Source organism: Rana temporaria, chromosome 7 (assembly GCF_905171775.1).
Source record: "Rana temporaria chromosome 7, aRanTem1.1, whole genome shotgun sequence".
Classification (NCBI taxonomy): Eukaryota; Metazoa; Chordata; class Amphibia; order Anura; family Ranidae; genus Rana; species Rana temporaria.
Window position 1 is genome coordinate 137,609,810 of NC_053495.1, and position 27,673 is coordinate 137,637,482.

Sequence of the window (27,673 nt, forward strand, 5' to 3'; positions counted from 1 at the left end):
ACTGTTTCATGCAGAAACAGTGTTATACCAAGCCAGACCATACACTGTTCAGCAGAAACCAGCCAAGATTTGAACTGTGGGCAGGCTGAATGAACCAAATTGATCGAGCAACTTGTGTACAAAGAGCATGCCAGGTTTTACCTCATCGCTAGTGGTTGCTGTAGTCTCGAGCAATAATCACGATCTTCTAATGGCGGGGACTGCTTTCCCGTCTCCCCGGGAGAAGACAATGGTATGGGCAGGAGGGATTCCCGCATTAACACTGTCTGCGTTGATGGGGAAATCGAGTGGTTGCAGGAAAGAAATTTGCTTTGTGTATGGCCGGCCTAACATTTACATTCTAAACTGCAGTGGAAAAATTACAGTTGAGATCTGCCTGGTCATCATGGGTAAACAAATCATCCAGGGTATAGATGTGTTAAACTAGGACTAAATAGCCTTGTTTAATAAACCGTACAAGGCGGAAAGCATTTAGTGCAGCGCATTGTATCTCATAGCAACCAATAAAAATTCACCAATGTCAGGCCACAATAAGAGTCTGATCACCAACTATGCATACTGTACATTGCACTCAGGTCCTCACACTTATTCCTTGGTTAAGTCTGTGTGTCTTCCTCAGTTAAGAATCGCATTGTACTCCAACAAGTAGATAATTGTTTAACAAAAACACTAATCCAAATTAGGAATCCAAAACTTAAGCACACTGGCAAGTTTCTTAATAACGTTGGCCCAGAAACACCTTGGAAAGCCCTCCGTGCAAATCACTGACCACTACATGGATTTAATGGTCAAGGACATAAGCATTTTAAAAACAAAGTTAACTGTAAGGCCCCTTTCACACGTGCGGACTGTATGTTCGCTTTTTCATCTATCCTTTTGCGGATGAAAAAGGGACATACATTGGTCCCTATGTGATTGCGGGTGTCAGCAGATGAACATCCGCCGACACCCGTAATCACCCGCCTCCGCAAACATCTGCTTTTGTAGACGGAAGAAGATCCAATTTTTTTTCTTCCGTCTGCGGAACGTATGAACACAGGACATATGGTCCGTGTTCATCCGCTCCCCCCATAGGGGAGAGCGGAGACAAGACAGGGCGGTCCCTGCACAGTGTACAGAGACCGCCCTGTCATCCGACGGCTCAGCGAGGATATAGGGAGCAAACCCTGCTGAGCTTACTGACATACGGAGGCGCATCATTACTGATCCGTGTGAAAGGGCCCCAAGTCCAAATCCTAAAAGATGATCTCTGCTGACCCAACAGGACAGTAAGTATGCATTTCTCTACAACTGCTTGAGATAACATTGCTGAACACACACATCAGGGTTTACACTTCCTCATATAACATTTTGCTTTGTTTTGCTTGTAAAATGTAGTATTCCGCTACAGCTCAGGCTGTTAAAAATAAGACACATACAAGAGATAACTGGAGCACAGGATTCAGTATGGGCACATATATATAGATATATACACAATCAGATAGGATGCTTACACAGCTTTGCATCCAAACTGCACATTATACAACTCTATGGCCCTTTCATATGTGCCATATTCCAAAGAGGCAAAATGTTATTCAACATTTACAATGAAATTAATTGTATTCCTGTCAGAACAATATACATCCCCCATCCCCACCCCTCCCCAAAAATTAAAAAAAACTCCTAAGATTTTTTTTTTTCTTTAAGTTTAGTTAAAAGGGAAATGCAAATAGGTTTTTAGAGCTTCTGTATAAATCTCACTATTTAATAAAGTTGTAGTTTGGTTTAACACTGCTTATTGATCAAGTAAATGACTCATTGCTAATATAAAATTCCATAAAGACCATTAAAAATTCTCTACTGATATGATACTGAACCTTAAGTGAGTCGACAGTTCAAAGGGGGTTTTGTACATGTTTAGGACATAGGAGCAGAGACTTTACAGACATCCCTACAATACCAATTGACCAGTCCACCATAGACACATAAAAAAAAATTCCAGGTAAGCGTTTTTTTTCCCCCCCCAACACGGATTTCACTGTGCAGGCAAGAACTATTCAGGAGGATAGAAAACGCAGCCAGGAAGATTCAGATATCATCTTCCTCCTCATCCTGTGATGAGCCTGCCTGGTTGCTTGCACTGGCTGAAGCAGCTGCGAGTTGTGCCTGCTGTGCAGCTTGCTGCATCTGAAGCCATTCCTGTTGGGCTAACTCTGCTTGTTGCTGTCTGGCCTAGAAGAAAACAGAATACAGTTTTAGAAATTGCACTCAATTGTAGAGCTTCAATACAACAAAACATTGTCATGGAACCGTTTGCTTTAATTTGTTTTCCTGTGAATAAAGCATTATGTTAAAATTGCAACTAAAGTCCATTGTATGACAGTCCTAACAAGTATCAAATAGCGGAACAAAATAATTTATTTTACCTTCCCTGACTGACCCAAATCAGTCTACATTTGTGTCTCACATGTTCCCCCTCCCAGACACTGCAGCTCACAAGGGAAAATTTCAGCAGCAGAGACAGTGCTGTCAATCTAGAAAGCAGTGGGCAGGCCAGTTGCCGATTTCCAGGCATGTGAAAGTAGTGACAATGCCAATAGCCATGCCCCCCACATACTTTTTTTTTTTATCCCACATGTAGCTCTGAATTCCAAATTTTTGGGGTAATATGGCTTGCCAGTATAATCTGCCCTCACACATTCCTACAGTCCCATCACTGTGATTGGCAGCCTCCCTATTGGATACAAATGTGCAGGAGGTAACAAGAATTGGGCAAGCTTCACCACCATCTGCTTGATATAGCCAATATGGCTAACCACTTCTCGTCAATAGGACGTACCTGAACATCCATCCTTGGATGGGAAGGGCGATATCACTAAACAAGATATTTTTTAGGGCCAGCGATTCTGCACAAAATTTTATCTGAGTGGCTAAAGAGCCACTGGATTACTTGTACAGGTAGCTATCGGGAAGCCTGGTAAGGATGCGTCTGACAGCATCTTTTTCCTAAAAAAAAAAAAAAAAGAGTGGGACGAACGGATGTCGTTCCTGCTAGTGTGTGACATCAGAAACTGGAAGCAATGAGGATTTAGTTTAGCTTTTAAAAAATGATCTAATGTTTGGGGGTTTTAAGTAGTTTTCTAGCAAAACAGAAAAAATAAATAAATAAATAAAAAAAAGAGTAGAGGATAGATGTTTTTTTAAATCTAGGAGAGGAATGTCAGAATTGGCCCAGACTAAGTGTTTAACCCCCCTGACGGTAAACCCGAGCGTGACTCGGGGTTGGTTTTACATGTTAGGATCGGTAAACCCGAGTCACGCTCGGGCTGGACGGGCTTACCTTTCGCTGGATCCACAGGCTTGGTTTACTTACCTTGTCCCTGGATCCAGCGATGCCACCCGCTGTGTGAGCGAGCGGGTCCTCCTCGCTCGATTCACAGTCCCCGTGTGCCGCCGATCTCCGTTCCCTGCGACGTTACGACGCACGGGGACGGAGAACGGCGCCAAATTCAAAAAAGTAAACAAACACTTTACATACAGTATACTGTAATCTTATAGATTACAGTACTGTATGTAAAAAATACACACCCCCCTTGTCCCTAGTGGTCTGCCCAGTGCCCTGCATGTACTTTTATATAATAAAAACCCTTTCTTTCTCCCTGCAAACTGTAGATTGTCCAAAAGTGTCCCTTTATGTCAAAAATGGTTTTAGATCAGCTAGAAAACAGCGATAATAAATTATAATCACTTGCAGAAATGTGCGATAGCGATTTGCGGGGAAATTCGTCATAAAAAAAATAAAATAATGACAGCGACAATTCTGCAACTGCAAATTTCAGTGATTTTGAGTTGATTACATTATTGAATAATTTTTATTATAATTATATTATTATTTGTTATAATTAGTTATAATTATTTATTATATTATAATTTTGTTTAAAAAAAATAAAAATCATACCCGGGATGCCTACAAGACTCTTGCTTGGTCAGATTTAAATGAGTTATTTCTAAAAATTACAGGCCTACAGTATAAAACGCCAAATTTCCTTGCAAAATAATTGTACCGCTTTTGGTACGTAATTCCAGACAGAATCATACCGCCAGGGAGTTTAAGTCTGGTACACACTAGTATGTTTTTTTTCGTCCAACCCAGCAGGAGATATATATATATATATATATATATATATATATATATATATATATATATATATATATATATATAAAAAAAAAAACACACACTCTAAAGTGCTCAGGAGGAGCTGCTGTACTAACAATACGATGTTTGTACATTGATCTCCCCCGCTGAGCCATTATGTTATCACAGGGGGCGGCACACACCAGAACACACCGGTCAATGCTCCCAGCCATTGGCTAGGAACGCCGATTAGGAGCCGAGAGGCAGACCTTTTTCAGTCATGCCCCTTCGACAGAAGCCAGTCAGACCGGCTGCCGTACACACAGGCCGAATGTCGGCTGCTTTCTATTGAATCAGGTGATGCTGCCCAATATTTGACCTGTGTGTGCGCTAGGCTTTAAAATGACCAAATGGTCTATGGGTATCTTTCCACCCAATCCGAATTCACTGCTAAAGTTAGGCAATTAACATAGCATCTTCCTTCTTTTTATTTAGATTAGACTGAGATTTATAGGGAAGTAAAAAAAGATGAAAGTTACACACACACACACACACACACACACACACACACACACACACACACACACACACACACACACACACACAGGTCCATAGTAAAGCTGGTGCAGATTTAAAACTGCAGTTTCAAGTCTGCCTAATTATAAAATAAAATAAATCCTTGTGTGGCAAAACCTTTATGTAAGAAAAAGAAACAACCCATTATTGGCAATCTTTGCACTGGCTAGCAGAGAGTGCCACAAAGGACAGATAATGTTGGATATATACTCTCCAAAAAACACATTCAATCAACAGTCAAATTTCCAATGTGCCGATTTAGCAATGCTGTAATAACAGAGAATGCTTACTTTTGCAAATAATTCTTGCTGCTGCCTTAGAAGTTCTTCTTCGGGAATGCCAAGGTTTTCAAGACGTGAACTGGCCTTTCTTCTTTTTAATGCTACCGTTTTGCACTCTTGCAGAACTTCTTTTACTTCACTGATATAGGAACCAAATCCCAAACTTTCTAGTGCTAAGAGAGAAAAAAAAAAAAAAAATATGATTAAACCATGTGTTAAAAACAGCTAAAATTTGATTCTTAACCACTTAAGACCCGGACCATTATGCAGGTTAAGGACCTTGACCTTTTTTGCGATTCCGCTAGGGCCGAAACAACTAATCAATTATGAAATTAAATCGATTACTATTTTCATAAATCAATTAAATCGGCCAGTAACATGAGTAAAAAACACGAAAATGAGCCCTTTATAGTACAAAAAAAAAGCAAATAATCGCTACTGTTAATATTATATTAAAGCGGGAGTTCACCCATTTAAAAAAAAAAAAAAAATCTCCCCTTAGCTTCCTGCTCGTTCGGTCTAGGGGAATCGGCTATTTATATTAAAATAGGTGCAGTACTTACCCGTTTTCGAGCTGCATCTTCTTCCGTCGCTTCCGGGTATGGGTCTTCGGGAGCGGGCGTTCCTTCTTGAGTGACAGCCTTCCGAGAGGCTTCCGACGGTCGCATCCATCGCGTCACTCGTAGCCGAAAGAAGCGGTGCGGCTCTATACTGCGCCTGCGCACCGACGTTCGGCTTCTTTCGGAAAATCGTGACGCGATGGATGCGACCGTCGGAAGCCTCTCGGAAACCTGTCAATCAAGAAGGAACGCCCATTCCCGAAGCCCATACCCGGAAGCGACGGAGAGGATGCGTCTCGTAAACGGGTAAGTACTGCACATATTTTAAAATAAATTGCCGATTCCCCTAGTAATAACGAGCAGGAAGCGAAGGGGGAAAAGTGCCCTCTAAGGGTGAACCCCCGCTTTAATACGAAAAATCTTTGTACATTCGCTGAAGGAAAGAATGTTTAAAATTTTCACTTGATTTTAACATTCATTTTTAAAATGAATGTTATTTCTGAACGAAAACCACATACACGGTCTGAAAGTTCCTTTGACCAAGAAGTTTTCTATTATTTCTAAACTTCCGTCACTGTGGTTGAAAAGGAACATCGATTTGACCCCACTGACGATTAGAAAAATCAAATGAATGTTATTAAAATTATAAAAAAATTTTAAAGACGTTGTACGGCCATACTTTTTTTTTTTTTAAGATTATTAACCGATTAATCGGAACAATAATCGGCCAACTAATCAATTATGAAAATAATCCTTAGTTGCAGCCCTAGATTCCGCACTGCGTTGCTTTAACTGACAATTACGTGGTTGTGCGACATGGCTCCCAAACCAAAATTGGCTTCTTTTTCCCCACCACAAAAAATAAAAATAAATCGCAATAAGCGTTTATTGACTGGTTTGCGCAAAAGTTATAGCATTTACAAAATAGGGGAGAGTTTTATGGCATTTTTTTTTTTTTTACTATTAATGGCGGCAATCAGCGATTTTTTTCATGACTGCGACATTATTGCAGACACATCGGACACTTGACACATTTTTGGGACCATTGTCATTCTCACAGCGAAAAGTGCTATAAAAATGCACTGATACTGTGAAAATTACAATGGCAGTGAAGGGGTTAACCACTAGGGATGCTAAGGGGTTAAGTGTGCCCTAAGGGAGCGATTCTTACTGTAGGGGGGGCATGGCTGTAGGTGTGACGTCACCGATTGTCGTTCCCTATAACAGGGAACATACGATCACCGACACTGCCACAGAGAAGAACGGGGAAGGCGTGTTTACACACACCACCTGTGACCCGATTGCAGGACACCGGCTGGGATCAGTTCCGCTGGCGCAATCACAGAGCTTCAGACCGTGTCGCGAGCGTGGCAGCAGCGCGCGACCCACAGCTGGGCTCTTAAAATGCCTGTGCCATTCTGCCGACGTATATCAGCGTTAGGCGGTCCTTAAGTGGTTAAAGCTGAATTCAAAGCAGATACTATAAAACAACAAGTGATACTAAGAACACATGATTTAATTTACATTATTCCTCATCTATATACACGACGACACTATTTAAATAATACAAAAAATAAAAAATCTAAGTACCTTTTTTTAATAACTGATATACATCTGTCATGTGACCAGGCTTTTTCCCCAGCCTGTCTGCAGGGAAACATCAGCCGGAGGCACTTCTAGTCCTCTGCTGCCGATCACATGTTTAAAAAAAGCCTTTGGAATACAGAGGAAAAATACAAAAATATCAAATAGATGTTTTAAATCATCATACAATAATGTATTTGAACTGAAATCTTTATTTTTGTGCATAAACATGGTGTGGGCTATCCAGGGGGAGATTCTGCAAATCACAGCCTTTCACCCCCATCCAATCCAGCCCGAGTACGTCCTGTATCTGCTCAGAATTTTAGGTAGGCAATACCTGTATCAGCCAAGATGTAATATTCTGCCCCCATACTTTTCAGTTGGTTAGTGGGCATGAAAGAGGGAGTGGGCTGCCATATATCCCTGCACATATACCCACATGTGCAAGACTATAGTCATGTGGGCTGCACAGATAAGAAAAAGGAGGAAATGAACAGCTTAAAAGGGAACTGAAAATGGGGCATACTTAATAGATGTGGCAACAGCTGGTCTACACAGTCTTATGCCGCGTCCACACGATCATTTTTCGGGTTGTAAAAAATGACGTTTTTTTTTATGTCATTAAAAACGATCAAGTGTGGGCTCCAGAGCATTTATCGGGTTCTAAAAATGTTGTCGGGTGGCCTCATCCGAATGGAACTTCCCCTTTATAGTGCCGTTGTACGTGTCACAGTGCTTTGCTAGAGCATTTTATTTTCACAATCGTGTGTAGGCAAGGCTGTTTTAATGATCAAGTTGAAAAAAAAAAACTTTGTTTTTTCTAGAGCCTGAAAAACGTTTTTTACAACCCGAAAAATGATCGTGTGTACGCGGCATTAGGTTGTAGTGGGGACATAGACAAGGAGGGAGGGACAGTGAACAGCAGAATCAATCAGGTTATTTTTCAGTGGCGGAGTATGAACAGCATGTAATACTTTATTACAGGGTTTGACAAATTTGCTTGGAATCTAGGAGCCAGCTAAGAAAGTTAGAAGCCAGGAAACGCACCCCGTCCCAACGAGCTTGCGCGCAGAAGCGAACACATACGTGAGCAGCGCCCACATATGTAAACGGTGTTCAAATCACACATGTGAGGTATCGCCACGATTGGTAGAGCGAGAGCAATAATTCTAGCCCTCCTCTAACTCAAAACACGCAACCTGTAGATTTTTTTTTAAACGTCGCCTATGAAGATTTTTAAAAGGGTAAAAGTTTGTCGGCATTCCACGGGCGGACATAATTTTGAAGCGTGACATGTTGGGTATGAATTTACTCGGCGTAACATTATCTTTCATAATATATAAAAAAAAAAAATGGGGATAACTTTACTGTTGTCTTATTTTTTAATAAAAAAAAAAAGTGTAATTATTTTTTCCAAAAAAGTGCGCTTGTAAGACCGCTGCGCAAATACGGCGTGACAGAAAGTATTGCAATGATCGCCATTTTATTCTCTAGGGTGTTGGGATAAAAAATATATATAATGTTTGGGGGTTCCAATTATAGGGAAGAAGATGGCAGTGAAAAATGACATTAGAATTGCTTTTTAACTTGTAATGCTTAACTTGTAATACCAACGGCCACCACCAGATGGCGCTAGCTCACACAAGGAAGAGCTGGGGACTTCCAAGCCAAGTCTCCAGGAGGCTATTTCTAGTCGACCTGGCGACCGGGATTTGTCGAGCCCTGCTTTATTACATGCATTCGAAAGTATGGTCAGCCAAATGTTTTGCACATTTTCTCTAGCCAAGTCCTGGAGAGCAGTAAAATCTATCACTTCCCCACCCACCTAACTCTCGATCAGCCACTTTTAATCCCCTCAACAGTAGAACTCAGACTAGCAGAGGAAGGAAGCAGCACTAGGAGCAAACCAAGCATTAGTGGTGCCGATCTCAGGACCAGATGGAGCAATCCTTATACAGGTATAACCTTACACATATGGGATTTCAACTTTGTATTTAGCTTAACCACTTCCCGACGGCCGTACGACTTTATACGGCCGCAGGGTGGTTCTACTTCTCTGACTGGCCGTGTTTTTACGGCCTGCGCATCGCTGAGATGCCGATGCGAGTGCCTGGCAGCCATGATGTCCGCCAGGCACTCGGGATCGGCGGCTACAGGGACAAGACGTGGAGCTCTGTGTGTAAACACAGAGATCCATGTCCTGTCAGGGGAGAGAGGAGACCGATCTGTGTCCCTTGTACATAGGGACATAGATCGGTCACCTCTCCCAGTCACCCCCCCCTCCCCCCACAGTTAGAACACAATTCAGGGTACACATTTAACCCCTTCCTCACCCCCTAGTGTTAACCCCTTCACTGCCAGTCACATTTATACAATAATTAGTGCATATTTATAGCACTGATCGCTGTATAAATGTGAATGGCGCCAAAAATGTGTCAAAAGTGTCTGATGTCTCCGCCATAATGTCGCAGTCACGAAAAAAAATGCTGATCGCCGCCATTAGTAGTAAAAAAAATAAGAATTATGTCCCCTATTTTGTAAGCGCAATAACTTTTGCGCAAACCAGACGCTTCTCGCGATTTTTTTTTTTTTACCAAAAATATGTAGAAGAATACGTATCACCTAGACTGAGAAAAAAATATGTTTTTTTAAAAAAATTGGGCTATTTATTACAGCAACAAGTGAAAAATAGTTTTTTTTTCAAAAGTGTTGCTCTATTTTTGTTTATAGCGCAAAAAATAAAAACCGCAGAGGCGATCAAATACCACCAAAAGAAAGCTCTATTTGTGGGGAAAAAAGGACGTCAATTTTGTTTGGGAGCCACGTCGCACAACCGCGCAATTGTCAGTTAAAGTGACGCAGTGCCACAAGCTGAAATTTCACCTGGTCAAGAAGGGGTATATGTGCCCAGTAAGGAAGTGGTTAAAGTTAAAGCTTTAATGAATCAGATTAATAAAGCAAAAAAAAAAAAAAAAAAGTTATAATGAATAGATGAAGGAACCATGATTGTATTATACTGAGAACTGGGATATAAAACAAAACCTGCGACCAGTGAAATTTAGTAAATGCACAGCAGATGGCGCACAACAAAGAACCAAAGCCTATTCAGGATAAGCAAGTGTAATAAGTCATACATTAACTTGTGGCATACTTTCTGCTCATTTTAAGAAAAAGCTTCCCATAAAATGTGTATTTATCGTATTTTAAACAATGTTATTTACCTGTAAAAGCTTACCTTGTGTAGATTGTTTTTAAAAGTCAGCACTAGGCCTGTCTATCCAAATACCAACCATGGCACTACCTGTCTGGAGTTTACATGTGCCCCCTGTGAGGGTTTCCTCCCACATTCCAAAGACATGCTAGTGAATACATTGGCTGCTAAGTAAATGGGCCCTGATGGAGGGGCCTTTCCCTGTCAGAACACAATAGTTCAGCAAGAGAGATAGCTGTACTAATATTGAATTGTTAGTACAGTGGCTCCAACCTGAGATGTTTTTTTTTTTACTTTGAACGGAAAAAAAAATAAACTAGTAGTGTGTACAAGGTTTAAGAGACCTTAGATTGTAAGCTCGTTAAGGGAAGGAACTGATGTGAAATGTACAATATACCCTAAGGTGAAAAAAGGCTTCAGAAATAGAAGTGTTAGTTTATTCTTATCAATTAACAAAACGGAAAGAGAAAAGAAAACAAATTAATATTTGGTGTGACCACCCTTTGCCTTAAAAACAGCATCAATTGCACAGTATTTTTTTTAAAGTTACTTGGCAGGCAGGTTTTGTTCCAAACATCTTGAATTAAGCACAGGTCTTCTATGGATGTAGGCTCAAATCCTTCAGTCTCTTCATGTAATCTCAGACAGACCCGATGTTGAGATCAGGGCTCTGTGAGTGCCAAACCATCACTTCCAGGACTCCTTGTTGTTCCTTATAGTGAAGATAATTTTTTAAGTGGTTGTTACCTTAGAACAGTGTTTCCCAACTCAAGGCACACCAACAGGTCATGTTTTCAGGATTTCCCTCAGATGAAACTGCTGTGGTAATTACTAAGGCAGTGAAACTGATCAAATCACCTGTGCAAAATAATGGAAAACCTGAAAACATGACCTGTTGGTGTGCCTTGAGGACTGGAGTTGGGAAACACTGCCTTAGAAAACACTTTCACTGGCAGCCAGTCTCCTTTATCCGGCAATAATTCAGTATAAGCATTTACTTAAATTATGCCTTAACCACTTAAGACCCGTGCCCCTTTTTGCGATTTGCGTCTTGCAACGTGGCTCCCAAACAAAATTGGCATTCCTTTTTTCCCACAAGTAGAGCTTTCTTTTGGTGGTATTTGATCACCTCTGCGGTTTTTATTTTTTGCCCTATAAACAAAAATAGAGCGCCCGTCTCATAACTTGCTTCTGAGCATGTACACATTTTTTCACGTTGCTATATTAAATATCCCCCAAAAATATATAAATATATTTCCTCACTTTAGGCCGATACGTATTCTACCCATTTTTGTTAAAAAAAAAAAAAAAAAAAAAAGAAGAGAGAAAAAAAAAAAAGAAAAAAAAAAAAAAAAAAAAAAAAACGTATTAATAAAAATGCAATAAAACTATCCCCTATTTTGTAAACGCTATAAATTTTGCGTAAACCAATCGATAAACGCTTATTGCAATCTTTTTTTTTTTTCTCAAGCGTTTATCGATTGGTTTACGCAAAATTTATAGCGTTTACAAAATAGGGGATAGTTTTATTGCATTTTTATTAATACGTTTTTTTTTTTTTTACTACTAATGGCGGCGATCAGCGATTTTTTTCATGACTGCGACATTATGGCGGACACATCGGACAATTTTGACACATTTTTGGGACCAAAGTCATTTTCACAGCAAAAAGTGCTACTAAAAAGGCACTGTTTACTGTGAAAATGACAATTGCAGTTTAGGAGTTAACCACTAGGGGGCACTGTAGGGGTTCAGTGTGACCTCATGTGTTTCTAACATTAGGGGGGCGGGGCTGGACATGTGACGTCAGTGATTGTTTTTCCCTATATCAGGAAACAGACGATCACTGACACTGCCACAATGAAGAACAGGGAAGGTGTTTACACACACCTCTCCGCGTTCTTCAGCTCCGGTGACTGATCACAGGACACCGGCGGCGTTCGGGTCCGCGGGCGCAGTCACGGAGCTTCGGACCGGGTCGTGAGCACCCTGCCAGCGCGCTCGCAACCCCATGGCTGGGCTTAAAGAGACACGATTGTGCCCAGCCGTGCCATTCTGCCGACGCATATCGGCGTGAAGGGGTCCTTAAGTGGTTAAATAACCGCCCCCCCAGGTATCTTCAGGCCGGTCACGTGACTCCCAGCCGCTCTGCTACTACAATCCAGGACTGCAGTGGGAGGGGCCGAGATCTCCCTCAGCCAGGGGGTAACGTGACCGCCGCGCTGATCGATCGGCACCTCCCACTGTAGCCTTGGATCATAGGAGGAGACCTGCCTGAAGATACAAAAAAATGAAAAAAAATAGGCATAGACTTAAACACTTATGCTGTAAGTTATCGCGGGATAAAGGAGAGGGACTGCCAGTGGCGTTTGAGTTCACTGTGCAGCAAAGCACAGTGAATTCAGGGGGGAAAAAAAATGTAAAAAAATAGCAGTGCATTTTCAATGCCATTATTGGCACCTTTTTCTCTGAACGCCGATAACACAGTTTTCAGCCGAAATGTTTCGGTGGCTGAAAATTCAGTGCATCTTGTGTAACAATTGAAGCCAAAGGGTAGTCACACCAAATATTGATTTGATTTAGATTCTTCTGCTCACTCACGTTGCATTTTGTAAATTGATAAAAATACACAATTTAAATGTTGAAAGCATTGTTACTTTACAGCAATTCTTCAAATCTGCCTAAAACTTCCGCACAGTAATATACATATGTAAAGCGCTGCATAAATTGTCGCCGCTATATAAATACCTGAAATAAAGAACTAATAATAGGCTTGAGCTGTCTGGGTGCCACCCACCAGGGGATGGGGATGTGATGACCCAGGAGACTCATAGTTGTGACTTAAAGGGATACTAAAGGTTCAGTTTAAAAAATAAACAACAACCAACATGTCATGCGCACCGCCACTGTGCAGTTCATTTTGCAGAGTGGGCCCGAACGTCCTTCTGGGGTCCCTCGGCGGCTCCTCCCTGCAAAAGCCAACCCCCTCTGGGAAGCTCTCTCCCGAAAAGGGTTACCTTGCAGGCGCGCTCCCGTGTGATACAGTCGGCATACATAGCCGCCGAGTGTATGACTCAAACCCTGGCCACGGATTGGGTCTGATTGACACCAGCGGGAGCCAATGGCTGCGCTGCCATCAATCTATCCAATGAAGACCCGACAAGACCCGGGGAAAGCAATGTGGGATCGCGCCCATGGAAATTCGGGGGGTCAGGTAAGTAAAATGGGGGCCCAGAGAGTGCAAGGTGTTTTTTCACCTTAATGCATAGGATACATTAAAAGGTGAAAAAACACAAGTGTTTACAACCCCTTTAAGTGTTACGCTAAGACCCCTTTCACACTGGAGCGGTTTGCAGGTGCTATTGCGCTAAAAATAGCGCCTGCAAACCGACCCTAAACAGCCGCTGCTGTGTCTCCAGTGTGAAAGTTCAGAGGGTTTTCACACTGGAGAGGTGCGCTAGCAGGACAGTAAAAAAAAGTCCTGCTAGCCGCATCTTTGGAGCGGTGAGGGAGCGGTGTGTATACCGCTCCTCCACCACTCCCGCCCATTAAAATCAATGGGACACCGCGGCTATACCGCCGGCAATGCGCCTCTGCAGACGCCTCTGCAAACCTCCCTGATAGCATCAGAATAGCGCTGCAAAGTTGGCGGTAAAGCGCCGCTAAAAATAGCGGCGCTTTACCGCCGACGCACCTCCCGCCACAGTGTGAGAGGGGCCTAACAGACACCTGCTAGGTACAGTGTTCCTTTAAACTTTTTCTTGTTTTGGAGATATATCAAGAGCACATGAATAGATATCAAATAATAAAAACAAAACAAAAATAAAAAACTTTTTAGCATGCCTAAAGATTTATAACAAAGCAGTGTGGAGGGACACAGGAAGTCTAACACTTGGGATGTCCAAAGGCATTCCAACTGATGGGTAGTAAACACAAACAGGTCTAAGAAAACACAACAGAAAAACTGGGGGCTACCTGCAGCTTGAAGAATTGTCTAATCTAAGCCCTTATACACAGTGCCGCAACTTTAAATCAGACATCCTTGTGTGACTTCAGTGCGGCTTGCATACAACTTCTTTAAGAAATCAATGCGTGTAGTGTTGAAGTCACACCAAAGTAGTGCAGGAACCTTTTTCTAAGTCAGAGCAACTTGAGACACACCGATTAGAACAGTTCCATTGCCTTTAATGGGGTGCGACTTGTCATGCGATTTTAAACTCTCAAGTCGCATGACAAGTCACAAAAGTGTGAACCGGGGCTAAAAGGACATCAAAACTGATGCTGGCATTTGACCATTAAGACCAGGTGGCAGCCTTGCAAACAAAAGCCTGATGACAAAAAGCCCAAGAAGCGCTCACAGATCTAGTAGTGTGGGCCTTGACTGGGAAAGGCCCACACGTTTGAGACCGTAAGCTTGGATGATGGCCGACACCTAGAAATAATAGAACAAGAAGCCGGCACACCCTTAGACTGCATTCACACGACAGCGTTTTGACGCGGGCAGATTTGCCACGAATCTGCCCATATTTGACAGCGCTGAGGTGTGAATGACAAAACACGGGACTCACATTCGAGATACCAATAATTTGAATGACACCTCAAATCGTGGTGTGGGTCTGTCGTGATTGTCACGCGATAAATCGCAGTACAATCGTGGCAACCCACATTGCGGGATGCATATCGCCTAAGAGTAGCCCTGAGCTATTTTAGGCTGACATGTGTCCCGCGATGCGGGTTGCCGCAAATGCGGTGCGACAATTACAGCAGACCGGCACTGCGATTTAAAGCGTCATTCAAATGAATGGCAAATCAAATGCGAGTCCCGTGTTTTGTCATTCCCACCTCGGCGCTGTCAAATCCAATTTGCTGCGGATCTGCCCACGATTCAAACCGCTGTAGTGTGAATGCCGACTTATGGGGTCCATACATGGGAGACAGAAAGGGAATCAAGTCCTCCTGAAAACAGTGGCTGAGAGATGACTGAATCTGTTCTGATATCACCGTTTTACTAACCCGACAGCTTATTATTCTAAATACAATCTTATTTTTGCAAACATGAAGGTTTCCCAACTACCAGCAAGAATGAGTCCTTACATTTAACCACTTCCATACAGGGCACGTATACACCTTCCCGCCCAAGCCAATTTTCAGCTTTCAGCACTGTCGCACTTTGAATGGCAATTGCGCGGTCATGCTACACTGTACCAAAACAAAACTGGCGTCCTTTTTTCCCCACAAATAGAGCTTTCTTTTGGTGGTATTTGATCACCTCTGCGATTTTTTTTTTGTGCGCAACAACTAAAAAAAGACTGAAAATTTTGAAAAAAAATATGTTTTTATTTTTTTCTGTTAATTTTTTTGTAAATAAGTACGTTTTCTTTCAATTACGGGCACTGATATGGCGGCACTGATGGGCACCGATGAGATGGCACTGATGGGCATCGATGAGGTAGTACTGACGGGCACAGATGTGGTGGTACTGATTGGCGGCGCTTGTATGCGGCACTGATGGGCACACATAGGCGGCACTGATGGGCACTCATGGGCGGCACTGATGGGCACTCATGGGCGGCACTGATGGGCACTCATGGGCGGCACTGATGGGCACTCATGGGCGGCACTGATGGGCACTCATGGGCGGCACTGATGGGCACTCATGGGCGGCACTGATGGGTGGCACTGATGGCTACTTATGGGTGGCACAGATGGGCACTGATAGGTGGGCACTGGGCATGGATGGGCACTGTGGGGTGGCACTGATGGACACTGTAGGGTGGCACTGATGGACAATGTGGGGTGGCACTGATTTAGCTATGTTGCCAGTCAGTGCACTGATTGGCATCTTTTTTTTTTTTTAATGCTTTTTTTTTTTTTTTTTGACAGACTTTTTTTTTTTATTTTTTACAGACTTTTTTTTTTTTTTTTGCCCACCCTGGTGGTCCAGGGTGGGCATCCCTGGTGGTCCACGTGGCGATCCGAGGGGGGGCTGCGCTGATAAACAATCAGCGCGAACCCCCCCTGTCAGGAGAGCCGCAGATCGGCTCTCCTCTACTCGCGTCTGTCAGACGCGAGTGAGGAAAAGCCGACAACGGCTTTTCCTGTTTACACCGTGAACAGCCGTGATTCGACACGGCTGATCACGTGGTAAAGAGTCTCCGTGAGAGACTCTTTACCGAGATCGGTGTTGCGGGGTGTCAGACTGACACCCCGCAACAACGATCGCCGCGATGCGCGCCCCCGGGGGCGCGCAGCGGCTCAGAATCCTGAGGACGTCATATGACGTCCGGTCAGGATCAGACAACCACTTTGCCGCCGTCAATATGTCATTGGCGGGCGGCAAGTGGTTAAAGAGCACCTGTCATTTTAGATCCATCATGGCAGTGCCCGTTAGCAGGCATCCACTCACCTTGTGGTGTCACTGTTGCATCACCAGCCGTCCCTTTAAAGTGAATGGGAGCGTCGGTGAGTCAACAGCGGGTCAGAGGAGGAGCAGCTGCAGGACAGAGATGGCAGTTGCCCTTTAAAAATTATGATTTAAATCGAGTCAAATTAAAATCAAGCCTTTTTACTATTGATTTAAAATCAACTTGATTTAAACCAAATCAACCCTGCTGCAAAATATTACGTTTTTTTTCTTAATACCACTTTATTACAGTGAGAACTCCGGCAGCTTATACAAATTACAGTTCAGTTCCGTCACCAAACATCCAGGTTCAACTATCCTTGTACATTATGAGGCCAAATGTGTCAAGTAAAGATCTACTGAAAGCTGCTCGTCATGGTCCCCTGTCCACATTTTTTACAATGTATTAAAAAATTCCAAAGACTTTGAATTCCAACTGGTGAAAAAACAAACACACACACACGCACGCACGCAGCAACCCAAGTTATAGTATACAAAGAAAGAGGGGTGAAGTTCCTCTAACAGAAGGAATACGTCGTCACAGTTCTTCCATGGGTGCTGTATCCACACCTGCTGGAATTAGCCATCCTGTTTATTATGTACTGTGAGAGCTCTATGTTGACAAACACTCCTTTACGGGGAAAAACAGCTTCAGTTTTCATCAGCTGTGTGACAATAAATAAAACTTTTTTAAAATTAGGATCCCAATATGATATGCTTCCCTCTATTACTAGTGTATTTCTGGAGATGTGCAACTATTACTGGCCAGATGCCTTAATAAATAATTAATTGCCCTGGGGTAGTCCCTGCTGGTACTCTTATCTGATCACTCTAAAGACCCCTGAAGGCAGATACCATTCCACCACCTGCAACTGCTGAAGGTAAACAAAATCTGCCAGGAAATTGTGGGAACCTTTCAAATTGGTTGCAAAAGGAACCCCGATTCCTTCCTACCCAAAGAAACATGTCTGCCACAGACTACAGAGTGAGGCTCTAATGCACCTTGCTAGACAGTGGACTGTCTCTTTAATGCCTAAATATAGCCATTATACTCAAGGTAGTGCAGAGGTAATCCAAACTATAATATTATAGGTACGTGCCAACGAAGCTCAGGAAACGCCACCTTTCAAATAGTCCCTAAACACAAATAGTAGCCATACCAAAAAAGGTCTGTGCATAGCCTATGGAACAGGCCAGGAGAAGTACATCGTAAAAAGATAACTGGCAACAACCTGGACACCCCCGCCCATTCTGGGCCAAATCATCACCCCTAGCTCCAAAGTCAAAAGTCTCAGGGTCATCTTCGACACCTTCATGACAATGGACGCACAAATAGGGTCAGTAGTCAGCGGAGCGCACCATCTGTTGCGCCTACTACGCAGACTTATTCCATTTATCCCCAAAGAAGACGTAGCAGTCGTGGTGGGAACAATCGTGAATTCCAGACTGGACTATGCTAACGCCCTGTACCTCGGACTCCCAAAGTACCAAATCTCCCGTCTGCAAGTCGTTCAGAATACGGCCGCCAGACTGGTGACTGGGAAAAAAAAAATGGGAATCAATCTCACCTTCGTTGAGAACCCTTCACTGGCTGCCAGTAAAAGACAGAATTGCATTTAAAGCACTCTGCCTGACACATAAGTGCATCCATGGGAAGGCTCCGCAATATCTTTGCGACAAGATAGAACCTCACAATTCGAATCGCGTTCTGCGATCCACCGACCAAAATCTGGTCAGGGTACCAAAAACCAAATACAAGTCCAAAGGAGAAAGAAGGTTTGCTTTTCAAGGTCCGAGACTATGGAACGCTTTACCAACCAGCATTCGGTTGGAGGAAAACCACCTGACTTTCAGAAGACAGATCAAAACTCTGCTCTTTTGATGTCATGAGACACGAACAACTAGCGCCCAGAAGCGATTCAGTTCGCATGTGCCGCGCTTTATAAGTTTTTCATTCATTCATAATGAATAAAGATATGTACTAGTAACAAGCGTCAGTCTTTTTCCCCATGGTCTTACATACAGAGTTGCTTTCTAAAAAGTTACCAAACATGTAAGAAATCAAGTTTTGCGCTCTTTTGGATGCTCAGTAAAAGGATAGGCTGTCTACCAGTATTGAAAGTGTTAAACTAACCACTACCAGTTCTCAAAAAGAAGAAGAAGAAAAAAAAAAAAAAAAAAACGGGGGGGAGGGGGGTTACTAAAAATATGCAGCGTTCCCTTGCTATATGCAGAGATCGAAACCAAAAAAATGTCACTAGTGAAAGCATTGATAGTTCAAGCTACTGAAACTTCAGTAAATGAGTGCCTGCTGGTGAAGGGAAATGATTTTGTGTATTCAGCACCAATAAACTGCACAGACAAGTTACATGAGGAATTAAGAAGGTATGTTCTACCTGGTTCTTGTGGAACCCAGTGTAAACAGTTCAGGTGAATATATTTACATAAACTCCACATGATCTTGGATGGCGCGTTTGCCTTCTGGGCTCAGTATCTCTGTACAGTTAAACTGCCACCATATAATTAGACTATACCAAACAGCACCTTATTCTGTACACTGGTCTTTCACCGAGATAGAGAATATATATATTCCATGCAAACAGTGTGTCAGTGTTAACCCAACACATGCAATAAAAACCTGGTCCTACAAATATTCGATATTTGACTCTTCAATGCCAAGTCTAATGCAGTTGCTTTATCTAGCAAGCTGTCAACAGGCTTATGATTTATACAGAAGCAAAATGTGATTATATTACTAACTCTATAAAGTGGAACTCATCAACAGGTCTCAGGGGAATGCAATGGTGATGTGCAGACATGGCTGCTCTAAGAAGCAGGAGAATGAAAAGTTTACATAATACATTTTATTGGCGGAGTACAACAAAATCACAAGCTTCTAAGACACTTCTCCACGTCAGCTATGGAACAACTGTGGTGAGCCTACTCAATGACAAACAAGGGCCCATATATCAGAAAAAAAAATCCCCCTTAATTTGAGTTTTGGCATCTAATATTTAACTTTAAATTGAATAAACACTTTCACACGCTTCCTTTTTATTACTGCGTCTCACATACAGATATGCAAGGTTTCCTTTACTGGCAGCGTATTTATAACCCCTGCTAAGGAATAGGCTTGCAATAACTACAGTCAAGCATGGTCACAACACAGCACCTGTAGCTTTTGCACGTGTGTTTTTTTTTTTTTTTAAATCTAGAGCACATAAAACTTGGATTGCTGGAAGGGATGTATACATCACCAATTTACATACACAAGTATATACAGTAAAACCTTGGTTTGAGAGCGTTTTGCAAGACAAGCAAAATGTTTTAATAAATGTTGCCTTGATATACAAGCGATGTCTTGATATAAGAGTAGCGTCATGTCACAACTGAGTATAAAAAAGAAGAGAGGAGACTAAGTGTAGCAATATGGGTACATTTAAAGAAAGTACAACGTTTAGCAACTTATTGTTACACTTAAACCCCATAGAATTACACACGGTCAGACTTTTTGACAACAAACTTCAAAATGAGCAAGTTTTAAAAAAAAAAATCCTACCATGTGTACGATCCATCGGACAAACTTTTTCGGGTTTTCATCGGACAAAAGTTCGCTCTGCAAACGGACAAACTTTTCGGCAACAAAAGTCCTATTGTGTGTACAGAAATCCAACAGACTTTTGTCCGAAGTACAAACACGCATGCCCAGAACCTATGTTAAAATCAACCAACAATAGCAGACGTTGACCAAAGGGTGGCGGTAAAGAGAAGAAAACAAAAACACGTGATGTTGGGAAAGTTTGCAGAAAAGTCCTGCCCTGTGTATGCTATGGGTGTGCCCAGCCAAATACCTTCAAATAAAAAATCTACAGAAAAGTTTGTTTGAAGTCCGATCGTGTGTATGAGGCTTAAGAGGTGCCTTTTCTCTTTTATACCCTGTAAAAATGCTTTGATATACAAGTGCTTTGGATTCCCCTGCAAGCAATGTCATAATGTGCTAGTATGCATCCCATACTAGCACATTATGAGAAACTTACCTTAGCGTGGAGCTGGAGGGCTTAGTTTTGTCACTGCCGAGAGGGCTTCCACCTTCATCTGGTATTCCTTCCGGGTTAGCGGCCTCCGGCTACATAAATGGCCAGGGGCTCGACGAAGTCACTCTGGCACATGTGCGAGGGAGTTCCCGTTTACGGCACATGGGCTCAGAAGGTCTGACGAACCTTCAGAGCGCATGCACTGGTGACTTCACTGGCTGCATGCACTGTAAAATATCGCCACTTTATGGTATGGCACCTCTTATGGCCATGATATCTTAGTCATGCTATAGCCATATGCACACAAAGGACTGATTTAGCATGCAATTTGACATTTTAAATCAATAGCTGCCAATTTGTCAGCTATTGCCGGCAATAGCACCGTCCAAATCGGTGCAACACCACACAGATGTCGGGGGCGATTTTAATGGACATCTATGCAGGAACCTGCACAGAGGTCTCTGAAATCGCTCCCGAAGTCAGACTGACATGCGGGTATGAAATTGTGCGAGTTCAGACGATTTCTAACCCGCACTCAGTGTGAACCTGGCTACAGGTGTAGCTTTAAGTAGATATAAAGATGATAGATATGACACTCACTATGGGGTTGATTTACTAAAAACTGGAAATTACAAAATCTGGTGCAGCTGTGCATGGTAGCTAATCAGCTTCTAACTTTAGCTTATTCAATTAAGCTTTGACAAAAAAAAAAAAAAAAAAACTGGAAGCTGGTTTCTATGTGCAGAGCTGCAGTTTTAGTAAATCAGCATCTCTGTGCTTTGCACTTCACCATTTCTCTCAGCATATTCAAATACCAATGAGTCAAGTCTGCCCACACATCAGCCAGACATGTCCCAGGTTTAGCACACTTACAGTCAGTATAAATCACCATATGTAGGATGACTGAATTCAGCTTAAAAAAATAAAAAAGAATCTTTTTTTATCCCAATCATAACAGAATAAAAGCTCCTGAACATTCCTCAGCAATCTTAAGACCCCTTTCACACTGGGGCGTTTTTCAGGCGCTTTGGCATTAAAATAAAGAAGCCTGTAAGGCCCCATGCACACGAGACGCTGCTAAACTCGAGTTCAGAGGCATTTGGACATTTTTTTCAACTGCCCCTGAACACATTTAATGTTATCCTATGTGTCCATGCACACAATCACGTTTTTTGGCGTTTTAAAGCAGTTGGGTTTATGTCCGTTTTTTCAGACGCAAAATTTTGGGTTCAGAAGCGTTTTATTTTTGCGTTTTAAACTTTGGGAGGGTCTACAATGTCTTTGAGATAAGCGCTGACAGCCGCAAACGCGGTAAAACGCCGCTAATCGTGGCAAAACGCTGCGCAAGTCGCTGCAAAAACAGGCGTTTTAAACACCGGTTTTTGCCTTTGAATACGTGAGTTTAGAGGTGTTTATAATTGCTTCTTGTGTGCATGGGGCCTAAAGCGCCTGAAAGAAGCCTCATTTGCAATCCCAATGTGAAAGCCGAAGTGCTTTCAGAGCTCTTTCACACTACCAGCGTCCGAAAAATGCTGGTAAAGCACCGCTAAGACCCCTTTTTCACACTGGGGCATTTTTCAGGCGCTTTGGCGTTAAAAAAAGCTCCCTCAATGGTAAGCTGCTTGCAGGGCTTTTGATGCCTTGCAAGCGCAGCGCCTCAGTGTGAAAGTGCCTGAAAAACGCCCAAGTGTGAAAAGGGCCTTAGAGTTTTTATTCTGTTCATGTTTTAAAGTAGTTCCATTAAATGCAGTTATTCTTTTACATATGTTGATTCTCGTTGAAGGGGTCATACTATAGTGGATGACCTTAACCTTTTCCCCACCGTGCCATAGCGATTTTACTGCTACAGCGCGGTGGAGTTATTCCGGGACGACGTCCTCCCAGAATGCTTCACTCGCGCGCCCCCTGGGGCGCGCTCCCGGAATCATCTGTGAGCGCCGGGTCTAGAAGACCCGGCGCTTCACAGATCGCGGTAAATCGCCGCTGATAGCGGCGGTTTACCACGTGATCGCTCCGTCAAATGACGGAGCGATCACTTGTAAACAAACCGTAATGACGCCGGTTCCTCCCTCTCCTCTCTGTACCGATCGGTACAGTGTGAGAGGGGGGGGGGGGGAGCGCGGGGTGTCAGCAGCAGCTGCTGCTGTGGGCTGGATCTGTGACTATTACAGTCACAGATCCAGCCATCCCTCCCTGCGCAATACTCTGCAATATCACCCCTACTATGTGCAATACCCCCCCACACTCTGCAATACCCCCCCACACTCTGCAATACCCCCCCACACTCTGCAATACCCCCCCACACTCTGCAATACCCCCCCACACTCTGCAATACCCCCCCACACTCTGCAATACCCCCCCACACTCTGCAATACCCCCCCACACTCTGCAATACCCCCCCACACTCTGCAATACCCCCCCACACTCTGCAATTTTTACAGAATTTTCGGTCTTTTTTCTTTTATAGTGCAAAAAATAAAAACCGCAGAGGTGATCAAATACCACCAAAAGAAAGCTCTATTTGTGGGGAAAAAAAGACAACAATTTCAGACGGGTACAATGTTGTATGACTGAGTTATTGTCATTCAAATTGTGAGAGCACGGAAAGCTGAAAATTGGTCTGGTTAGGAAGGGGGTTTAAGTGCCCAGTGGTCAAGAGGTTAAAATTATTTCAAAACCAAAAATGAATCTTCAAACATAGAAGACTATGTAATATAAGATGCAGATAAGTGGGGACCGAATATTTTCCAATTGCCTCACAAATTCTCTAAGCACCTACTAACAAGACTAGAATGTACGGCCTTGTTCACAAGGGCATATTTATGTGCACAATGTGAAAACAGCTATCTTTGCCTGCATGGGATGCACATCTGTATGCAGGCAGTCTTATTTATATCTATTGGGACACAGCCACTGCTCCCAATCTGACAACCACGCATGTTCGTAAGAGGTATCTGGCGCTCCAAAGAGGTAATGCCCTTGAATTAAAATAATGTACATATGGTTGGACAGTCATAAAAGGTGAAACAAAGTTGAACCAAGGAAAAAGGCATGGTTTAAAAAGAGGCGGCCATCCTTAGAGTGTGTCCAGCAACTCTGTAAAACAGGTAAAAGGCTCCGCACACGATCCGGTTTGCTGGCAAAGGGTCTGGTTGGTGTTGTGCTGAATGGCTGTGCCTCAGAGGAACCAGTAAGTGGTCAGCTCCACGCTGACCAGCTTGAACCGCAGAAGTGGAAATTACATCACCAGCACGCGGCGGGAGGAAGGGATCAGGAGCTCGCAGGTCTTCCTACTGGACTCTTTCCCAGCAAACTGGATCATGTGTGGAGCCTGTGGGATGCATTGGAACTGCCCATTTATGATGAGCATGAGGACTTCCACTTATATCTTTTAAGTGTTTAATCTTGTGCAATAAAGGTTTCCATTTTAATACTACATTTAGAGAGGCGCGCCCCCCCCATTTCTTTATGCATGAGTATGTCTCTGAATGCACGCTGTGTTGGAGACACGCACCCACACAGCTGTCAAATTGGGAGGCGCAACAGTGTCAGTGCAGCCATATGTTCCAATAAACATGAATTGGACTGCCTGCTCGGGGATGCGAAGAAAGCTAGTCCAATCCGTGCGGCCAAAGATAGATCCTCACACAGCTGTACACATAGATACATCTGTGTGATGAAAGAAAGTATATGTAGATGATCTCAGACTAGTAAGAAAGACCAGCATGTTTACCGTTTATAAAAAGGGAATTTGTTTTGCAGAAGCCTGTAAAGCATTGCACCCATGATCAGATCACAAGTGCAATGCAGGGTTCTTGCAGACTGTCTGTATAAGCAGGCAGTTGCACAATTACAAGAAGGAACAGGTTTCCAAAGGTGAACTCATCCTTTAAGTGGGGGATGCTTCAGATCAGTGCAGTAGTGGCTTTTCTGATGGGGTCTGACCGCACACTGAATCTGATATCCTATGGACAGACCCTGGCTCTCTAAGGCTAGGTTCACACTATTGTGGGTGATGCAGCTTGTGCTTGCACAGGCACAGCGGCCCATTCAATTGCTGTACCTGTGGAAGACACAAGAAAAATAAAACGTCGGACCCTTTTACTAAATGGAACCTCATTCTGCATAATGTGGTTTTATGCACCTGAAGACATGCTGCATTTGTGTTAGAAATGATTGCCACCCCTGACCATCTGCTACAGAGCTGAAGAAATTCAGTATTGCACCTACAATAGTGTGAACCTAGCCAGACATCTGATTGGGGAGGGTCTAGCGGTCACCCAGCCATCAAACATCTGATTGGGGGGGGGGGGGGGGACTAGCGGTCACCCAGCCAAACATCTGATTGGGGGGGACGGGGACTAGTGGTCACCCAGCCATCAAACATCTGATTGGGGGGGACGGGGACTAGCGGTCACCCAGCCATCAAACATCTGATTGGGGGGGGGGGGGACTAGCGGTCACCCAGCCATCAAACATCTGATTGGGGGGGGACTAGCGGTCACCCAGCCATCAAACATCTGATTGGGGGGGGACTAGCGGTCACCCAGCCATCAAACATCTGATTGGGGGGGGGTCTAGCGGTCACCCAGCCATCAGACATCTGATTGGGGGGGGGGTCTAGCGGTCACCCAGCCATCAGACATCTGATTGGGGGGGGGGTCTAGCGGTCACCCAGCCATCAGACATCTGATTGGGGGGGGGTCTAGCGGTCACCCAGCCATCAGACATCTGATTGGGGGGGGGTCTAGCGGTCACCCAGCCATCAGACATCTGATTGGGGGTCTAGCGGTCACCCAGCCGTCAAACATCTGATTGGGGGGGGGGGGGACTAGCGGTCACCCAGCCATCAAACATCTGATTGGGGGGGGGGGGGTCTAGCGGTCACCCAGCCATCAAACATCTGATTGGGGGGGGGGTCTAGCGGTCACCCAGCCATCAAACATCTGATTGGGGGGGGGGGTCTAGCGGTCACCCAGCCATCAGACATCTGATTGGGGGGGGGGGTCTAGCGGTCACCCAGCCATCAGATTGGGGGTCTAGCGGTCACCCAGCCATCAGACATCTGATTGGGGGGGTCTAGCGTTCACCCAGCCATCAGACATCTGATTGGGGGGGGGTCTAGCGTTCACCCAGCCATCAGACATCTGATTGGGGGGGGGTCTAGCGGTCACCCAGCCATCAGACATCTGATTGGGGGGGGGTCTAGCGGTCACCCAGCCATCAGACATCTGATTGGGGGGGGTCTAGCGGTCACCCAGCCATCAGACATCTGATTGGGGGGGTCTAGCGGTCACCCAGCCGTCAAACATCTGATTGGGGGTCTAGCAGTCACCCAGCCATCAAACATCTGATTGGGGGTCTGGCGGTTACCCAGCCATCAGACATCTGATTGGGGGGGGTCTAGCGGTCACCCAGCCATCAAACATCTGATTGGGGGTCTAGCAGTCACCCAGCCATCAAACATCTGATTGGGGGTCTGGCGGTTACCCAGCCATCAGACATCTGATTGGGGGGGTCTAGCGGTCACCCAGCCATCAAACATCTGATTGGGGGTCTAGCAGTCACCCAGCCATCAAACATCTGATTGGGGTCTGACATCTCCAGACCTTGTTGTGCAGTCAGTTTCTAGTTCCTCTCTTCATTGGAAGGCATCACATGGGGAGGAGGTTTTAGGTAAAGCCTGCAGAGGATCCTTGCACTGGGCCAGAGGATGGGAACACAGACCAGATGATATCTCCTCCCGCCCCCTTACCCTGGATGACATGCTCCGGGGAGATGGTCTTCTTCTCGGACTTGTTGCAGATCTCATTGGCCTCGGAGGAGATAAGGTGGATGAACTCGGTGCAGCAGTTGACCACCAGTTCCCGGGCATCGTTGGCCACCCGCACGCTGGGCAAAGTCTCTTTGATCATCTTGTTGATGGCAGCCCGGGGGATGGTGAGGTCGTCATCGTTCCCGGAGGAGGAAGCCATGTCTCCGGGGCGGCGGGCAGGAGAAGGTGCTGACACCGGGGAGGGGGCGTGGAGGACCCTATAAAAACAAAGCCGATGAATCCACACAGGCCTCGCTAAAAGAACGGAGAGAGAAGACGGCGCCGGCTCCCTGCTCCTTTTCCTCCTCACAACATGGTCGGGGCTCAGAGGCTGCACGCCGGGGACCAGGGGACACGGCTCGGGGGATTATAGAGGCGGCGGGCTGGTGCCGGTCACGGGAACATCCCGGCGGAGAGAGCCTTCTCCAACCGGAAGCGGCGTCTGGGGGGAAGCGCGGCGTACTGCTCTCCACTTCCGGGAGCGCACCCACGTCCAGGTTACCATGGCTGGGCTGCGCTGGCGCGACGTGACGTAACACGCTGCGGGCTTTTTCCATAGAGGGAAGTTAGAGAAGTGATAGTGGTGGTGTTGTGGATAGCAGGGAGAGTGAAATGAGACGTACAGTAGTATAGCCTGATCACCCCAAGCAGTGCCCCAACCTTCCACATTGAAGTTCACTGGTATTTCCAACATTTAAATAACTAGAGCTTTAACAAATTTCTTAGGCTACAAACAAGTACAATATGCAATTAGCAATGTGGTTTAGGCTACTTTCACACAGGTGTTTTTCAGGCACGAAAGAGCTAAACATAGTGCCTGTAAAGCACCTGAAAAAAAACGCCTCCCCTGCCACCCCAGTGTGAAAGCCTGAGTGCTTTCACACAGGAGCGGTGCGCTTGCAGGACTAGAAAAAAAGGCCTGCAAGCAGCATCTTTGGGGCGTTGCGGGAGCGGTGAATACATCGCTCCTGAAACACCCCTGCCATTGAAATCAATGGCCAGCTCTGCCGAAGCACCTGCGGGCTTTTTTATCCCTTTTTCGGCCGCTAGCGGGGGTTAAAAGCGCACCACTATCGGGCGCGGCTAAAAATAGCG

At 44.4% G+C, this 27,673-nt stretch overlaps 1 protein-coding gene across 1 annotated transcript; it reads right to left on the minus strand.

Annotated features, from left to right (window-relative positions):
• Positions 1–1,440: 1,440 nt before the first annotated feature.
• DR1 (down-regulator of transcription 1) lies at positions 1,441–27,057 on the minus strand. The gene is made up of 3 exons (XM_040360008.1): positions 26,519–27,057; positions 4,981–5,144; positions 1,441–2,211 (listed from the first exon to the last, which is right to left on the minus strand). The coding sequence occupies exons 1-3, from the start codon at positions 26,736–26,738 to the stop codon at positions 2,068–2,070; spliced, it is 528 nt and encodes a 175-aa protein (XP_040215942.1). The 5' UTR covers positions 26,739–27,057; the 3' UTR covers positions 1,441–2,067.
• Positions 27,058–27,673: the final 616 nt, after the last annotated feature.

Coding starts and splice junctions, on each gene's coding strand:
- DR1 (XM_040360008.1), bottom strand. CDS start 26,738: ATGGCTTCCTCCTCCGGGAACGATGACGACCTCACCATCCCCCGGGCT. Junction 5,145..26,518: donor CCCGGAGCATGTCATCCAGG/GTAAGGGGGCGG, acceptor TTTCTCTCTTAG/CACTAGAAAGTTTGGGATTT. Junction 2,212..4,980: donor AGCAAGAATTATTTGCAAAA/GTAAGCATTCTC, acceptor GTTTTCTTCTAG/GCCAGACAGCAACAAGCAGA.